General features: G+C 36.7%; 1 protein-coding gene across 1 annotated transcript in view; it reads left to right on the top strand.

Annotated features, from left to right (window-relative positions):
* The window catches only part of LOC149275614 (3',5'-cyclic-AMP phosphodiesterase 7B-like), a 122,768-nt gene that overhangs the window by 54,172 nt on the left and 51,647 nt on the right, over positions 1 to 16,949 (top strand). Inside the window, exon 2 of the mRNA XM_089504531.1 lies at positions 11,787 to 11,870. Coding sequence (XP_089360657.1) covers positions 11,787 to 11,870 — 84 coding nt within the window. The remainder of the gene's footprint in view (positions 1 to 11,786; positions 11,871 to 16,949) is intronic.

Raw genomic sequence — 16,949 nt, 5'->3', positions numbered from 1 at the left:
CCTAAAGTTTCTTATCTTTCATGAAGCAAGATTTTTTCCATTTTTTGATCCTTTAGAAGCGAAGAAATTTATATGTTCCTCGGTATTAATAAGATAGGATGAAAAGTTTAAAGACTTTAGTTCTATATGGACTTCGGCAGTCATTAAGCAATATTTATAAAAGTACCCGCATCCACACTTTTTTTTTTTTTTTTTTTTTATTACATGACACCCATACTTACTCACCCACACAACGAGCCCATTAGAGGCAGCACATTGTTCTCCACTATTACACTTTTTTTTTTTTTTTTTTTTTTCTTGACACCTTTATTCATTTAACTCACATGACAAGCCCAATAGTGGCACCACACTTCACTCACTATTTTCCTTTCACTAGATTTTTCTTTTTTATACAATTATAATTTCTATTATATTATTATTATATTACACATGTACATTAGATATTTTTACACTTAATTATACACATTTGAGAATATTAAATGAGGGGTTCCTCATATTTTTCCACACCTTATTACATAAGAATTCTAAATATCAATTATTTTTTATCCACAATACAAACATCAGATAATTTTATATCTATCTGCTACACATTTTAATACGGAAATGAGGTGTTCCTCATTTATATGCCTGTACAATTTTCAACTATTAAATTTACATATTAATCTACATGACTCTTTCACACAAATCACTTTTAAGTAATATACATGCACTCTATATTATTTTTTTTTTTTTTTTTTTTTTTTTTTGATCCAGGTCGGCACCTACGCACGAGTTAGCCCTTTATAATGATGGGGCAAAAAATACACGAATTTCTCACGTGTATTAAATGTATGAATGGTTGTTTTTGTGTATATGTTTGTAAGTTTAGACGGCATAACAGGCTGATAGCGAGGGAATCAAGCAGTATAGATGACACTTAAATTGATGTCTATAAATTGCCAAGGTTTAAACTCCCCTTATAAGAGAAGCTTTTTATATGAGTTATTGATTCATGACAATATTGATATCTGCTTTGCACAAGAAACTCACTGGATAAAAGGATCCCCTCTTCAATGGAAATATAAAAAATATCCAAATATCTTTGAATCTAGTCTGGAACACAAAAAGAAAAGGGGGGTTGCAATTATCATAAATGAAAAAATTAAATTTGAAAAAATTCATTATGAGTGTGATTCAGAAGGCAGATATGGGATCCTTTTATGCAAAGTGAATGATGTCATTTATACCCTTGTGAACATTTACGCTCCCAATACTTCGATGGTGAAATATATCGAAAAAGTAATTGATAGAACGTATGAAATAGCAAAGGGTTATGTGGTTATAGGGGGAGATATGAACTGCATACAAGATGTTAGGATGGATAAAAGTATGAAACATGGGCATTCTCCTGATGCAAAAATGAAAACTTTGGCCAAATCATTCTCTTTATGTATAGCAAGAAATAACTTATTTGATATATGGAGGACAAATAATCCCTCCATAAAAGATTTTACATTTTATTCTGCTGTACATCAATCTTATTCAAGAATAGATACATTCTTGGCCGATAGTAACACAATATAAATTTGTAGCTCTGCCTCTATAGGCGTGAGGACATGGTCGGACCACGCCCCGGTAACAATAGAAATAAAAAATAAGGCTGACTTTAAATCTAGGTCCAAATGGAGACTTAATGAATCATTGTTAATATCTCCGTTATTTCAAAAAAAACTTGTGGATTTGGCCAAAGATTTTATAACAAACAATGACAATGGAGAAACCTCGGATACAAACTTGTGGTGCGCATTTAAATGTACTATGAGGGGGTTTATTATACAACAAGGGGCAGCTATTAAGAAATCTAAAGGTCTGATTCTATCAGATCTCTGTATCAAGCTAGCACAACTCGAATCAATCAATAAGTTAAATCCATCAATATCTATAGCTGGTGAGATAAATGTAATTCAACTTGAAATAAAAAGTAAGTTAATTGAGAAGTCTGATAGAATCTTAACAAAATTAAAACAAGACTGGTATTATAGTAATAATAGAGCTAGCAAATTGCTAACAAATAAGATCAAAAGTCGAACCAGTAAAAATAGAATTAATAAAATTATTTATAATGATAAATCTTACTTAACCCCAAAACAAATAGGGGAAGCTTTTCGGTTGTATTATAACTCATTATACAATCTCCCTGACCTAAGTAAAGATAAAAAAGAGATTAGAACTTATTTTAATAGTCTGAATCTCCCCAAATTGACTAAAACACAACAAGACACCTTAAATGCCCCAATTCAGCTTTCCGAGATAAACAATACTATTTGTAACTTAAAAAAAGCTAAAGCTCCTGGCCCAGATGGGTTCTCGGCCCCTTTTTATCAATTGCTAAATTCGATTATTTCTCCTCTGTTGCTGAAATTGTTTATACAGATTCCTTTATTAAAAAGTTTTCCATCAGAAATGCTTCAGGCTTCGATAATCCCTATCCCGAAGCCAGGGAAGGATTTAAGTAAAGTGACGAATTATCGTCCTATTTCCTTGATAAATTTAGACATCAAAATCTTTTCAAAAATCTTAGCGGAGAGATTAAAAAAAGTAATAAGGCCTCTAATTCATTCTGACCAAACTGGGTTTCTTTTAGAAAGGAGCGGTGAGGATAATACTCGAAGGATCTTAAATCTTATATATGAACTAAATGAGTCTAACTCCCCAGCGGTTTTTATTGCCCTAGACGCCGAAAAGGCGTTTGACCGGGTTAATTGGTCATTCTTAGAAGAAACCCTTAAGATGTTCGGTATGAATGATGTTTTCCTATATAACATTCTGGCTCTTTATAAAAATCCTCAAGCCAAAATTATAGGTATGAATTTAGACTCCGATTTCTTTAACATCAATAACGGGACAAGACAAGGTTGCCCGTTAGCCCCATTATTATATATTCTCTCCATAGAACCTCTTGCGGCTATCATCCGTCGCTCGTCTAAAATTAAAGGGGTATCAACGGGTCCAATTGAACACAAAATAGCACTATATGCAGATGATATCTTGCTTACTTTAACTGAGCCAGAGACCTCAATTTTGGAAACTTTGGAACGTATTAAAGAATATGGTCAATATTCAAACTATAAACTAAACATAGATAAAACACAAACAATTGTTTTTAACTTGGATATCCCCAAATTACTGACTTTAAAGGATAAGTTCTCCTTCCTAGAGAGAGGAGAATTTATTGATTACTTAGGTATTAAAATTTATAATAATTTAGAAGACATAATAACCTATAACTATATGACTTTATTAGAGAGTTTGAAGACCCAACTGGAAGAGTGGCAACGACTAGAAATTTCCTGGTTGGGAAGGTTAAACATACTTAAATCATATATAACACCTAAACTAATTTACTTATTTAGAACTATCCCATTATTTGTACCTCCTAAGATCTTAAATCAATTTGATAGCATATTTTCATCATTTGTTTGGCTAAACAAGAAGGCAAGAGTATCACGCTCTATACTGAGTAATAGCTATGCTCGGGCTGGGGTGAATTTCCCCAATATTCAAAATCTACATAAAATCTGTATGCTCAGTCATTTCTTAGCCTGGGATATCAAACGCGACCAGGATCTACCTTGGTATAATTACGAAATATGGAAATGTAATGGTTTTGATCCATCCCACCTTTTTTGGCATAATCCAAAAGTTCTAAAGCACTTAAATATTATTAATCCTTTAATTTTGAACATTTTAAAAAATATGTTTAAATTTAAAGAAAAATTTGGTTTTGCAGAATTTTGGTCATTGGATATGCCCATAGAAGCGTTACATCTATGTATCAAAGATATAGATTTTAAATCTTGGAAGGCTTATGGGATAATAAAAATAGTAGATATTTATTCTTCAGGGGCTATCAAATCCTTTTCAGAAATACAAGAGAAGTTCTCTCTTCCAGCTAGGGAACAATTCTCCTTTTTAAGATTTATAAGTTTTATTAAAGCTAAACCCTTGAAATCAGCAACTACTTTAGATGCATTTGTGGAAGCTCATTTTAAAAAAAATCTAATATCCAAAATAGGTACATTACTAGAAAAGCAATCATTAACAGAAAAATCCAACACTATTTTGAAATGGGAGGCTGAATTAGACATTTCTTACTCACCAGAAGAATGGCATTCTGCCTGGATTAAAACAAGGAAAGCCATCCATTGTATAAATCTCCAGGAACAATACTTTAAGATCCTCCATAGATGGTATTACACTCCCACAATCTTACATAAAATGTTGGGATCAATTCCAAATGTATGTTGGAGGTGTAATCACGAACTGGGTTCTATGGCTCACATTTGGTGGGAGTGTAGTAGTTTAATTGATTTAAAGAGTAAAATTATGGACCTATTCCAAAAGATGTTTGGTATGCAATGGGAATTAACTCCTCAAGCTTTCCTCTTTCATATTGATGTACCTTATAAAATCAAATTGAATTTGGATTTAATTATTAATATTTTAGCAGCAATAAAAATTTGTATGGCCCGATGTTGGAAATCAGAAGTTGTACCAGCATGGTCACACATCATAAATCAAATCGAATACCAACATCGGATGGAGAAACATTTTTACAGAACACATAATAATTTAATAAAATATGAGAAGATCTGGTTACCCTGGCGAAATATATCACTGCCTATGGTTTAATGATGCCTTTCTTCCTCTCTTCTTATTTTTCTTCTATCTCTTTCTTACCTTGGCAATTTATATCTCTAGTCATACTTACTCTGCAGAGCATATCCCTCGAAAGCCTTTCGCTCTGATTAAATCTAGGGCAGTTGTTGTTGCCGTCCAGGTTTTGAATGTTGACAGTTTGCTTCCATACATGTACTATCCTCACTATGTTACTCATTTGTGTGGAAATTTCCTGTGTGTATAGGATGAAGAACTTTATTCTTTATTTTTAGCTGAAAGAAATACTGTCTGTAATGAATGAACAAAAATTTATGAAAAAATTTATATAATAAAAAAAAACAAAAAAAAAATAAAAAATAATAATATGTGCGACGACACATGCTATAAAATATTTTGTCTTGAAACTGCAGATAATTGAAGGTTGGCAAGTGCCTAGTGGTAGGGAGTTCAGTAGGGACAAGGAAGGACTGGCAACATACATACTCAGAGCAAGTAAGTAGCTCAGTCTAAGTTTTAGTATACAATGAGATATCTTGGAAGAGATAGCTATAAGCCTACCCTCTGGCTGAATTGTGAGTGAAAGTGTACAAAGGTTTAAGTGTCATCTACATAGATGTGGAAGCTGAGACTAACTGGTTTTCTAAGTTTCCGTATGAAAACTATGTATAGAAAGACGTACATGAGACTAAAGTCCTGGAGTAATCTTACTAAAGAAGAAATGCTGTCAATGAGGTGTTAGGCATGCAACACAGTGTAGAAACTGAGCCAGACCAAGGATGCCAATAAAACATAGACCCTAGAAGCGAGAAGTATGATAAACTGTTTAAAATGCAGCAAAACAAAAAAAAACTGTGTTTCCCAACCAACTATTAACGGTATATGAACAGGTCGGGATTTTATTTAACTATTTTTGTTCTGGTTGGGTTATCCATAAAACCTGGTCCATTGTTTTTGAATGATTTGCCACAGGATATATTTGGAACGTAATCGTCAAATTCTGGACGTGTTCATAAATTCCATTGGGATCCCTTTTTTTTTTATTATAAGGTATACAGAGTTCTAACATAGACTATGTAGCTACTCTTGCTTCTATATCTAGAATGAGTAATGGCTGACTTAAAACATAGATTTTGAAATGTTGTGAAATATATTTGTGGCTTACAACTTTAACTTTACTTAAACGGAAAAAAAGAGGAACATTGTATTGGCTAGTACTGTAAAAGATTAGCCACCCACATTTAAGGTAAAATGCCACAGCATAAAAGGTTTACACTTGGATTAGTTGTTAGAAATAACTAAAATCATATAATATAAACAGAACGTTAGTGTGCTTATTCAAAAGATTTTATGGGATTTACTATATTTAGTTTCATAGTTATATGTTTAACAGGGCATTATTTCATGCTAATGAAGTGCACATAGCAGAAGTCTAGGTCACATTTATTCAAATTTGTCTGATGGGTTTACCGAAAGCTAACAAGAACTTTTAGGATCGAAAATGTAAATGACTTCTGATACATGATTCCTGTGATATATATATTATATCATTTATTTTTTTTCAACTGATTCTCGAACAAGTCTAGTCATACACATGTTAAGGCAGATCGTGATGCATATGCAAAAAGGCATAAACCCAGCAAACTTTGTGACTTGCAGGGTGAACTCTACCTATAGATATTACTCTGCATTTGCACTTGTGTATGAGGATTACAAAGCTCATACTTAAGTATTAATCAGTACGGCAACCCTAGAAAATTATCCTTATGGGCAAGACACTTGTAATGCCCTTTACTTACAATGTTTATTTGTGTAAAAATATACATGGCTTTTCTCGGGTCAAAGTAGTGGCAGGCATTCAAGATCATTGATGTTTCTGGTCACTACAACTCCCATCATGTTTTCAAAAAAAGGCCTGTAGATTGAGTATTTGCTAGTCCCAGAGCACAGCAAGTAGAGGGCCCCTTGAATTCCAGCGGTATTACCGTGTAATAGTTATAATATTGTGTACGACAATGATAATAGTACTGTAGTAATAATTACGCTATTCTTTGTCCAACATTATGTCAGATTCCAGTTTATGTCATGCGTTTTCAGTTAGAGAAAAGTTTCACATTTTTCAATGCTTGTTAAATGTTGACATTTTATTGCAAGCAGTCACCGAAAGCCTTTGATTTCCGAGAGCAGGTATTGTCTCTTGCATTGAAAAATAGCTCCATCCAGGAAATATTTCTCTTGGGAGGTCCCATGGCTCTGTTAAAAGTTCTTGTCTAGCCACCAATTTGGATTGGTTTGTTATACTTTGCAGAGATATGTTTTGTCTCCTCTTTCTCCTAATGGGTTGTGGAAATACATAGTGTCCTTCCTCATCTTGTCACTCCTTGAGAGATTGTACAAAACAATGAAATGTCTGTGTCACCACTGTCAAAGTTCATTTCTTTTTGCATTTGCCATAAAGGCCTCTATTTATAAAACTTTGCGAAAAACAGAAAAAAAAGAGAAGTTGTCAAAAGCAACCTTCTATGATAAATGGTAGCTCTAAATCACTTATAGCAGTAGTGTGGTAAAGTAATACTGTTGTATAGATTTATATGATTTATATGTTTTTCAATGAATAGTCAGAATACTGGTGAGTTGGGTTCTTGGTTTAGACAGACTGGGCTTTACATAAATGTGCCATTTTAAATTACTAGTGCATAGGCACATTGGGAATTATGGCTGACCATTCCTACAAGAGGTATATATGTCAGTTTGGTTTATCCAGCGTTGTACATGGAGCTTGGAAAGCTGGCTATTCATGCAGAACGAAAGGCCAATGTAGGTTGTTTTTACTGAGATGTGTTGGTAGGTATCCCCATCAATATTATGTGGCTATTAGTATTAGTATGGGCCTGCTATATAGATTTGGAGTAAACTAGCCATAATCCGGGAGGAGACAAGACAAATGCAGATGCAAATGCTGAGCCCAGCCACAAGATGGTCAAGCCCACCCACAGACACACAGGCACACATTTGTATTCCTCTGAACATGCTCCAGAACCCAATGCTTGATGAAGAGGAACTGCTTAAGCAGGCTGTGACTCATCCTCCTTCAACTCCTGATGAGCATTGTGCTTGTGCCCACACAATCCCATCCAGTATTTTCACAGTCATCTACCATTAACTTATGGTGCCCATAAAAGATCTCTGAAAATGTGATACAGCTTTATCATACTTGTATCACCGGTATTCATATGAGATTAGTTTTGCAGGCACTATAAGAACTATAAGGACTTTTGAAGGGAAACCAATTAATAGTCATCACTATATCCTGTCTGTTGCTGTGCATTCAGTTTTTGGTTTCCTGTTGCTCATCATTCTTGAGTCACAGTGTTTAGTGAATGTCTCTCCATTATTTCCTTTCTTCTTGTGAAAAACAATAAATTCTGTCCTCTTATGCCTCTGTTTTCTAGCAGTTACTGGGAGTTTGGAAAATATTGGCCATGCTTAGCATGTTTATGTGTACGTTATTGTAATTTTATTCCTATAAAATACATTTTTACAGTTCCTCATTTCTCCGCCTGGTTACAGCAATTGGACATCGTTATTGCAGATAGTTTACGTGGCAAAACCTCCATAAATAAACAGGTTTAAAAGTTAAAGAAAACTCATATGTCAAGTCAAATAAATACATGTATTTTTTTCAGGCCAGTTCATGCTTTGATTATGAGCTCTCCCTATTTTTTACTACTTTACAAATTTATGAACACATATTTACAGACACATTGAAAAAAAAAATAATATAACAAATTATAAGGAAAAGAATACATATATAACATGTTTTAAAAGTGGCTCTCACTAAGGTTTAACCTATTATATCCACTTTGGCAGGGTAGCCTGAATCATGAAACCAGCAACATCTATGCCTGGCCAAAGGTTGTGACTGGAACTGACAGCTAAGAAATGCTTCTAATTTCTACAAAATCCAAATATTGTTGACTTGCACAGAATTTTTTATTTAAACAGGAAGCACTTTCTTCTGAGTGTAGGTTACGTTAGTCAGAGATCCCTCAATGAAGTGCTTAGTAATCTGCAGAACACCATAGAAGGCAATTGTACCGTACCTTATAAGCTATCTTTCTGTTTGCATGTAAAATGGTTCAGAGGCTATGAAAATTTTCATTGATTTCTACCTATCGACATTCCATATTTCTTTTAACCCCTTCGCGACCTTTGCCGGTTCAGGACCGTCATGACAAGAAGGTCACTAAATGACCTTTGACGGTCCTGAACCGTCAAAAAATTAAATAAGCTTAGAAAGTTCACTTTCTAAGTGATCACTTTCTTCGCTTAAACTGCGTTACTGTAATGCCTCGATGTCGAGGCATTCAGTAACGCCGAGATCGGCATCGGGGGCCATGTCTGGCCCCTCCCCGGGGCGTTTTAAAAAACTTAAATGGTGTCGCTGGAATGCCTCGATCAGGAGGCATCCAGCGACACCAAACACTTACCTTTGGATGGGCTGTGACCGCTCCGGAGAGCGGTCACAGCCGCAGCTGCCGGTGATCTTCGTCATCAGCAAGATGGCGGCGGCCCGGGAAAAAAAACAATAAAGAAGAAAGAGTTCGCTAGACGGTCTGCTGACCCTCTAGAGAACTCTGGCTCCACTTGCAGGTTGAATACAGGTACTGCATTCAACCAAGCAAGTCAATGGAACCCAGCTTTCTAATCACTATGTGATTAGTAAAATATTCAAAAAAAAAATAAAAAATGGGAAAAAAAAATAAAAAAAAAATGTGCTAACATTTAAAAATAATTATGCAGTGATGTCACTTGATGAACCATCCAGTACCAGCAAAATGTGTAAAAAAAATATAAGTATTAAAAAAATAAATAAATAAATAAAGTTTATTATTTTGAGCAAGTGCTAAAATTTCTCAAAAATCTCAACAAAGAGTTAAAATAAAAGCACTTCAAATACCCAAGGGGTGTCTAATATATAAAAAAAATGGCATAGGTACAGACTGACCAAAATGGAGAAAAAAAGTGCACTTCCCAAATGTGGCATTTTAAATCTCAAACAACCCGACAAACCCATGCATGTCGGGTATCACTGCACTCAGGAGATGTTCCTGAACACACATTGGGGTGTTGTTTGACAGTGACATATACCAGAACCTGTATATCTATAACTAAAGTACAATTTGTGTGAAAAAAATAAAAAAAATTACTATTACAAAGTTTGACAAAGTATAGTTCTATAATTGGTGCATGGAAAGGGTTAAAATAACAGCATTTGGAATACCCTGAGGTGTCTAGTTTTCAAAAATATATGGTTTGAATGGGTTAAATTGAGTTAACCCGCTTCAAAGATATTCCAAAGAGGAGATGGAGGCAGAATGACCAAATGACCACCTGGATTACGCATGCCCCAAAAGTAGCCTTTTACCAGCCAAAGAAACTGACAAACCCATGCATGTGGGGTATCGCTGTACTCAGGAGATGTTCCTGAACACATATTGGGGGGTTGTTTGACAGTGACATATACCAGGACCTGTATATCTATAACTAAAGTACAATTTGTGTGAAGAAAAAAAAAAAATTACTATTACAAAGTTTGACAAAGTGTAGTTCTATAATTGGTGCATGGAAAGGGTTAAAATAACAGCATTTGGAATACCCTGGGGTGTCTAGTTTTCAAAAATATATGGTTTGAATGGGTTAAATTGAGTTAACCGGCTTCAAAGATATTCCAAAGAGGAGATGGAGGCAGACTGACCAGATTTGTTAAAAAAGATTTGGAAATCATAAAACGCTGCTTGTACTTATTGCCCTATAACTTACAAAAAACAGCAAAAAAACATAAAAACATTGGGTATTTCTAAACTCAGGACAAGTAGTAGAATCTATTTAGCTAGTTTTTTTACTTGCTTTTTTAGGTGAGTAAAAGATTTTTCAAATAAAAGTCATAAAATGTGTTTTTTTTCAATTTTTCACCATGTTTTTTTTATTTTTTTTTATAGTAAATAGGATGATACGATCAAAATAATGGTATCTGAAGAAAGCCCATCTTGTCCTGAAAAAAAAAATATATAACTTATGTGGGTACACTAAATGGGTGAGGAGAATATTACAGCTGAACACAAGCACCACAAAAGTGTCAAAACAGCCTCGGTCCCACAGGGTACAAAACGAAAAATGAGCCCGGTCCTTATGGGGTTAAGTGGGTTTTGCAGATTAAGGGAGGAACAATACCTGTTAAAAAATCAGAACTCACTGCATGCTGCATACTACAAGATTAGAAAGCCTAACCTGCCTTTCTGGCTCGTGTACAGCTGCTTGAGACAGTTATTGAAAATGAACACCAAAGCTCTACATTAAATTCACTGTGTTGGATGAAGCAGTTTATTCCACTGCTTTTAAATCATGTTCACCATCTTGTACAGTGCCTGTACTGACTGGGAGAAATGGGACTTTCCCTATAGTTTTGTCAGTTACATCAATCTACCTGAAAAACCTATCCCACTTTTACCGTTATTGCCATTTAATAATAGGAGCTCCCTGGTGTAATGGTGACATCACAAGAATATAATGTTCAGAGTTGGGCTACTAAATGTTAAATGATTTTCAGGATAAAAATTATCAGGAGCGTGTATCACTGGGAGGAAAAAAGGGAGGTTATGTTATTGAGGTCATGTTAAAGTTTTGCTTTCTTAAAGAGAATGTTAATTTTAACATGCAATATTAAAAATACTTTTGGAGAGAAAATGGGGACACAAAAGATTTTAATTGATCAAAGTAATAGGAGGAAAACATGCTTTTTTGTGGTGTTGGGCCAGACAATAAATTGCCTTTCTAGCTTTACCTGCAATCGTCGGGTCTATCCACCACAGCATACCAGCGATGACTTCCTGCTGCCTACTTTATAAGAGAGTAGGTAGTGATAAACCGTAAGGGTGCTGGCAGTGTCCGTACGCACTTTGAGAGCCTCAAGTTGTTTTTGAGTACTAAAAATATAGTTTATATAAATATATAGGATCCATAAATGAAGCACAATTCCCAAGAAAGTACACAAATTCTCGTATATCCAGTGGTTATGTTGATGTATGAGAGTAATTGTTTCAGACACTGTTTATTTTCATGCCTTTCAGGAGATACTCGAGTGAGGTGTCCAACAGGGGTTCTCTCTGAACGCCGTGGCTCGTACCCTTTCATTGATTACCGTCTTCTGAACAGTAAGTAAGACTTAAGTCTTTGAGGTTCTAATGGCCAAGATATATTGAGCTGGTCTGGGAAATACAGGATACAGGCCTTAATAAGAATGCATGGTCTTCTTCTCTTTCACTAGTGCCATCCTCTGTTGTGTTTCTTCTTTTGTTATATTGTACGGTATATATCTGCCAATTGCTCATGTTTATTTTAGATTTGGGTCCAATAAATTTGATTTACTTATAAGGAGCAGGGAGCTGCAGTTAAGCAGGCCGTTTCAAGTTGAGTGGTATGGTTTATGGTACTTTTTTTTTCCGTTGGAACAGATCAAAGAGATCAAAAATGATCATTTTGTTACTGACTAATAACAGTACATGCTGTCATAATAAAACTGTGCATTGAATGTCTACAGGGTTTGGGGCTTAGCTTAAATGTTTAAAAATACTAGAGTGTAGTGAATAAGTGAAAAGCCGTTATGAGATATGTGGTTAGCTAAATGAACCCAGATAGAGAATGATAGGTTTTAGGATTTTTTTCTGCCAGTAGTGGGACTGAGATAATCAGCAGAAGTTCCCCCTACCTCTCTCCAAAGTGTTCTGTGCATAAAAAGTAATTAGACTAAATAAATGGGCGGATGAGCTAACGAGGACTACAACTCCCATGACCCTCGGGCAGAATGATTTTGACAGCCTCAATTACAGGTGAACCGGAGGTGAAGGATTGGGCAAAGTATATTTGTGTTCCTAGATATGTTCCTATATGCAATATATTGAGATTTGTGTGCAATCTACATGTATGTATTTAGTGAATTTACTTTGGGACTGTAAAGAAAAATAGTCATTGTTATTTTTATTTGGTATGGCATATGCAAGGTAATAATTCGAGAAAACAATACGTTTCATCAGTTTTTTATTTTTGCATTTGTACCTTATTACCCAGGGTAAAAATGTGTCTGGAACCCTGGCATTCAAATGGTTAGGCACAAATGGGATAGGTTTTAGGCTGTTTCATACTTCCCAACAGACCCAGTTTTGGACACTACAACTTTTTCAGGGAGTGGGAAGCATGGGCCAGTTGGGGGAGCTGCTCTGCGGGCGATGGTACCTCCCATGTAGGTTTACAGCTACTCATGCGACTGTCTGCTGGATATGTGTGGCTGCATAATGCAAAAGTGTAGCATGTAGCCACTTGTATCCAGCAGATGGGTAAACACATGCAATTGGCCTTAAACTGCCAGAACTGATTTGGATCCCCACTCCATTCCTTCCATCTTTCCCGTGATTTCTGCCTTTTAGTCTGAGAAGTCCGAGTTCCCTTAGTTTATGTCTGTTAAAGTCAAACACTAATGTTTGAAATGTAAACTTGATTAGTAAGGTGTATTTTGTAAAGGAAAACGCTAGATAGTAATAATTTCAGGCTGTCTTTTCGAAACAGAAAGTTTCGACTTTTCTTGACGTCATCTCATTTAATCACAGCAGGAGAAAATAATGAACACATTGTCACCATCTCCATAGTTACCTTTTTTCCCTGGGTGCCACACAGAGATTTCCATGTAACTGAAGAAAAGGCTTTTCTACAGTCTATTGCACAAAATACTTATTTTTCCAACCTTACTTCATAAATGAATCCCTTTAACGCTACGTGCCAAGTCTTTAAGGAAATCTATCTCTGTGTGGGTACAGGTTATACAGTGAAGACAAAGTCTTAACAATATTGGCAACGAACGTCAATGTGATCACTAAAGTAGGGAAGACCTCCATATTGTAGACCACTGAGTGATACATTAGAATCTATAGCCAGTATATTAAGACTGCAGATTCAACTAAAGAAAACTATAGTAAAATCATGCTGTAGACATGAAATCTTGCTGTTAGAACCCATGCCTGGTGTTAGAAGCACTGTAGGAAAAATATCCCATTAGGTGAACATGACTGAGCAAAGCCAGTAGAGGAGTGAGTGCCTTCAGTTTCCGGCAATGAGTAGTTGGTAGCCAATAATATATACCTGAATAACTTGCACAAGTGGATAGGAAAGTTGTCCAAATTCTTTTGGGTGATGAGGCAGAGGGTTCTACATATCTTTGACATGAAAACAAGTGGGGCCATAAGGTGTCAAATTTTGGGTATCACCACCAAGTGTGTATTGGGAACTGTAATTTCTGACATTTCTCCAACATTGTAGGGATAGGGAGGGAGTTAAGGAGACTTCCTAGTAGGGCATATTTTATGCATGTGTGTTACCTTACCGGTGGTTCCAGCGTTGCCGCGAGCAGGGGAGCCGAGACGCAGCCCGCGCATTCAGCCCCCTGCTCGTTCTGTTCGCGGGAAGACGCGTTGTGGTCCGTCCAGCCGTTAGACGCGCGCCCCCGTGTGGTGATCTAGGTTAGACGGGACGCGCGTCTCAGCGCATGCGCGAACGGCTATCTCATGAATATTTATGCCGCGTCTTAAAGGGGTACTTATCTCTTTTCCTCCTCCCCCTAATTTAGGGGGTAGGAGGATCCTGAGCTAGAGGACTATTTAAACCTTCAGTCTGCATGTACCCCTTGCCTAGGATAGTGCCTTTATTGCCTTCACTAGCGTTCCAGAATCTTATTTGCCTTTTCGTTGCCTGAACTTTGCTTGAACCTGACCATCCGTTGTTTGCTGCCTGCCCTGACCTCTGCTCGTGACCCCGACTATCCGTTGTCTGCTGCCTGCCCCGACCTCTGCTCGTGACCCCGGCTATCCTTTGTTTGCTGCCTGTCCTGACCTCTGCTTGTAACCCCGACTATCCGATTGCCAGCTCCTAGTACCATCTGGTTATTCCTGTACTGCTCGTCATCACCGCTTGGGGGCGCCTTTCCTTGTACTGCAGCGTGGATCCACAGCCTGAACCACCGTTAGTGACAATGTGCCACCAAAATAGCAGCTTTTTCAAGTGTCATTGAATGCTTCTAAATGATAGAAAAAAAACAGTGCAATTGTGAGGGCAATTAAAAATAAAAAGTTAAATTACAACCCCAACCATTTGGATGACATTCTATCATTTTTGCTCCACTAGCCATATAAGTGCTCCCTGTGCTAGAACCGAAGGTTAGGTTAGTGTACATATTAAGGCAGGGCTCGACAAATCCCAGGCGCCTAGGAGTTTGTCAGCCTTTTACATCCAGGAGTCTGGGCAGACAGCACAGCCACTCAGAGCCCGCCCCCGAGCCTGAGATCACTCCCACGGACACTGCTCTTACGCATAACCCAGTCGTTATGCCTACTTGTTTGTAAGTTTTTAATCTATATTCATTAAACAATATCTATTTTTATTGCACTATTTCGTTTCTTATCTTCTACACAGAAGCTCCAAAGACGAAAGAGAGTATGGATTTTTGACGAGCTTTCATTTTCTAATACACTTGTGAGTGCAACAAACATCTCTATTTTTATTTTTTTCGTATGAACTTATTACACTATATTTGTTTTATTTTTTCCCACATATCTATGCGCCCCGACCTTTGCCTATACACCATTTGTTATAACACTTATGAGGAGTGTTGATCTGCGGGAGCAGCAAGATTTGTAGGGTACTGTAATTTAATTTATTTTATATTCATTTTTTAAGACCTACCCACTCGTGAAGGTGTTTCTTTTCCGTTCTATATTGAAACCGCGATTGCAGGAAAACCTGCAATACCGTTTTCAGCTGCCACAGGCAGCTTCAGGAAAGGGGGTTGAGTGTTGATTGGGTCCCCACACAAGTGTGGGGACCTGACACAACATCCCCCTGCTGCCTGATCGCTCCATGAGAGCGACTGGGCAGCGTTAACCCCTTCAATGCCGCAATCGCGGCATTTAGGGGTTAATTCCCGTTTTGTAAGGGGCTCTGCTGCTGGTGGTCCAGACCAGCAACAGCAAAAACGAGCCCCCACAAGCCCTTTGATTCCTGCAATGGCTGGTTTATAGACCAGCAATTGCTTCCCAGCTTCAGGGACAGGGGGAGAGGGTTCTTCGGTCTCCACATGAGTGTGGAGACCATCCCCAACACCCCCCTGCTGCCTGATCGCTCCATGAGAGCGACAGTGCAGCGTTAACCCCTTCAATTCCACAATTGTGTATAACACATTCGCGGCATTGCAGGGGTTAACATTTAAACATTATTAAAAAATAATAAACAAAAAAAACTGCACTGAACTGAAAGTACAGGGTGCTTCCAGGTCAAATGCTGTGAGTTTAGTAAGTGGGCTGATGATGATCAGATCACTCCTAACCAACTTTTTTAGCTGGCGCCTAGATTCACAACAAATTTGGCAAGCCCTGTATTAAGGACAGGTAAATATACATTGTTGAAAACTACAGTCATCTTTGTAGTAAAATGTATTTGTCTGCTTAGTATTTGTATTTCAACTATAACTTTAGACCCAGAATTTACATGACATGTTTGGATACCTTTAGCACAAATAAGAAAATTAGTTAAAAATGTAAACTTTTAGCTGCAGTGTTGTTACAAGTTTCCCTTTGTATAGAGACAGAAAAATAGGAAACTTTTTGCAAGTCAAATAAGGTTAACATTGTATCAGGTTTGTGGTAGTTTTTTGCCTTTTTGATTAGCATTTAAGTATCTTAACAATTGTTCTCCATTGACCTAATGCCCAATGGAAAGGGAAGGGTGTAGGGGAGATAGCATTCCGGATACATCAGATACCGGGAACTCTCAAAAGGAGAAGAAAGAGACATATGATTAGGAAACAATCAACCGTGAATATGGACCTCTTTATATTCTTTGTTTTTCTTTAGAGATATTTGCCTGAAACATATCTGTCGAATTCACACAAATATATGCAGATAAAAGATTAATACGATTAGTATCATTTTAGAAAAATTACAACAGTTGTATTTTTTTTTTTAAATTTTGAAAATATGTATTATATTATTTTTATTTTGTATATTTTCCCGATTTCTGTGTCAGAAGAATAATGCTACTGTGTATAACAGCACTTTTAACCCTTATGGGGCTTTACAATGGAACTGCCAGCAAATCCAAGAAAAGTATGGAATGAACTGGTTTTTCTCTGTGCCTCTTTTCTATACCCTTCATGCTTTGCATTGGGGGTCTTCATCCATGGTGGTGAAAGG

The sequence above is a fragment of the Sceloporus occidentalis genome, unplaced genomic scaffold, assembly GCF_023333645.1.
Source record: "Sceloporus occidentalis isolate IW3139 unplaced genomic scaffold, rSceOcc1.0.p SCAF_275, whole genome shotgun sequence".
Taxonomy (NCBI): Eukaryota; Metazoa; Chordata; class Lepidosauria; order Squamata; family Phrynosomatidae; genus Sceloporus; species Sceloporus occidentalis.
Note: the sequence above shows the minus strand (reverse complement) of the source record. Positions and strands in the feature narration are given on the sequence as shown.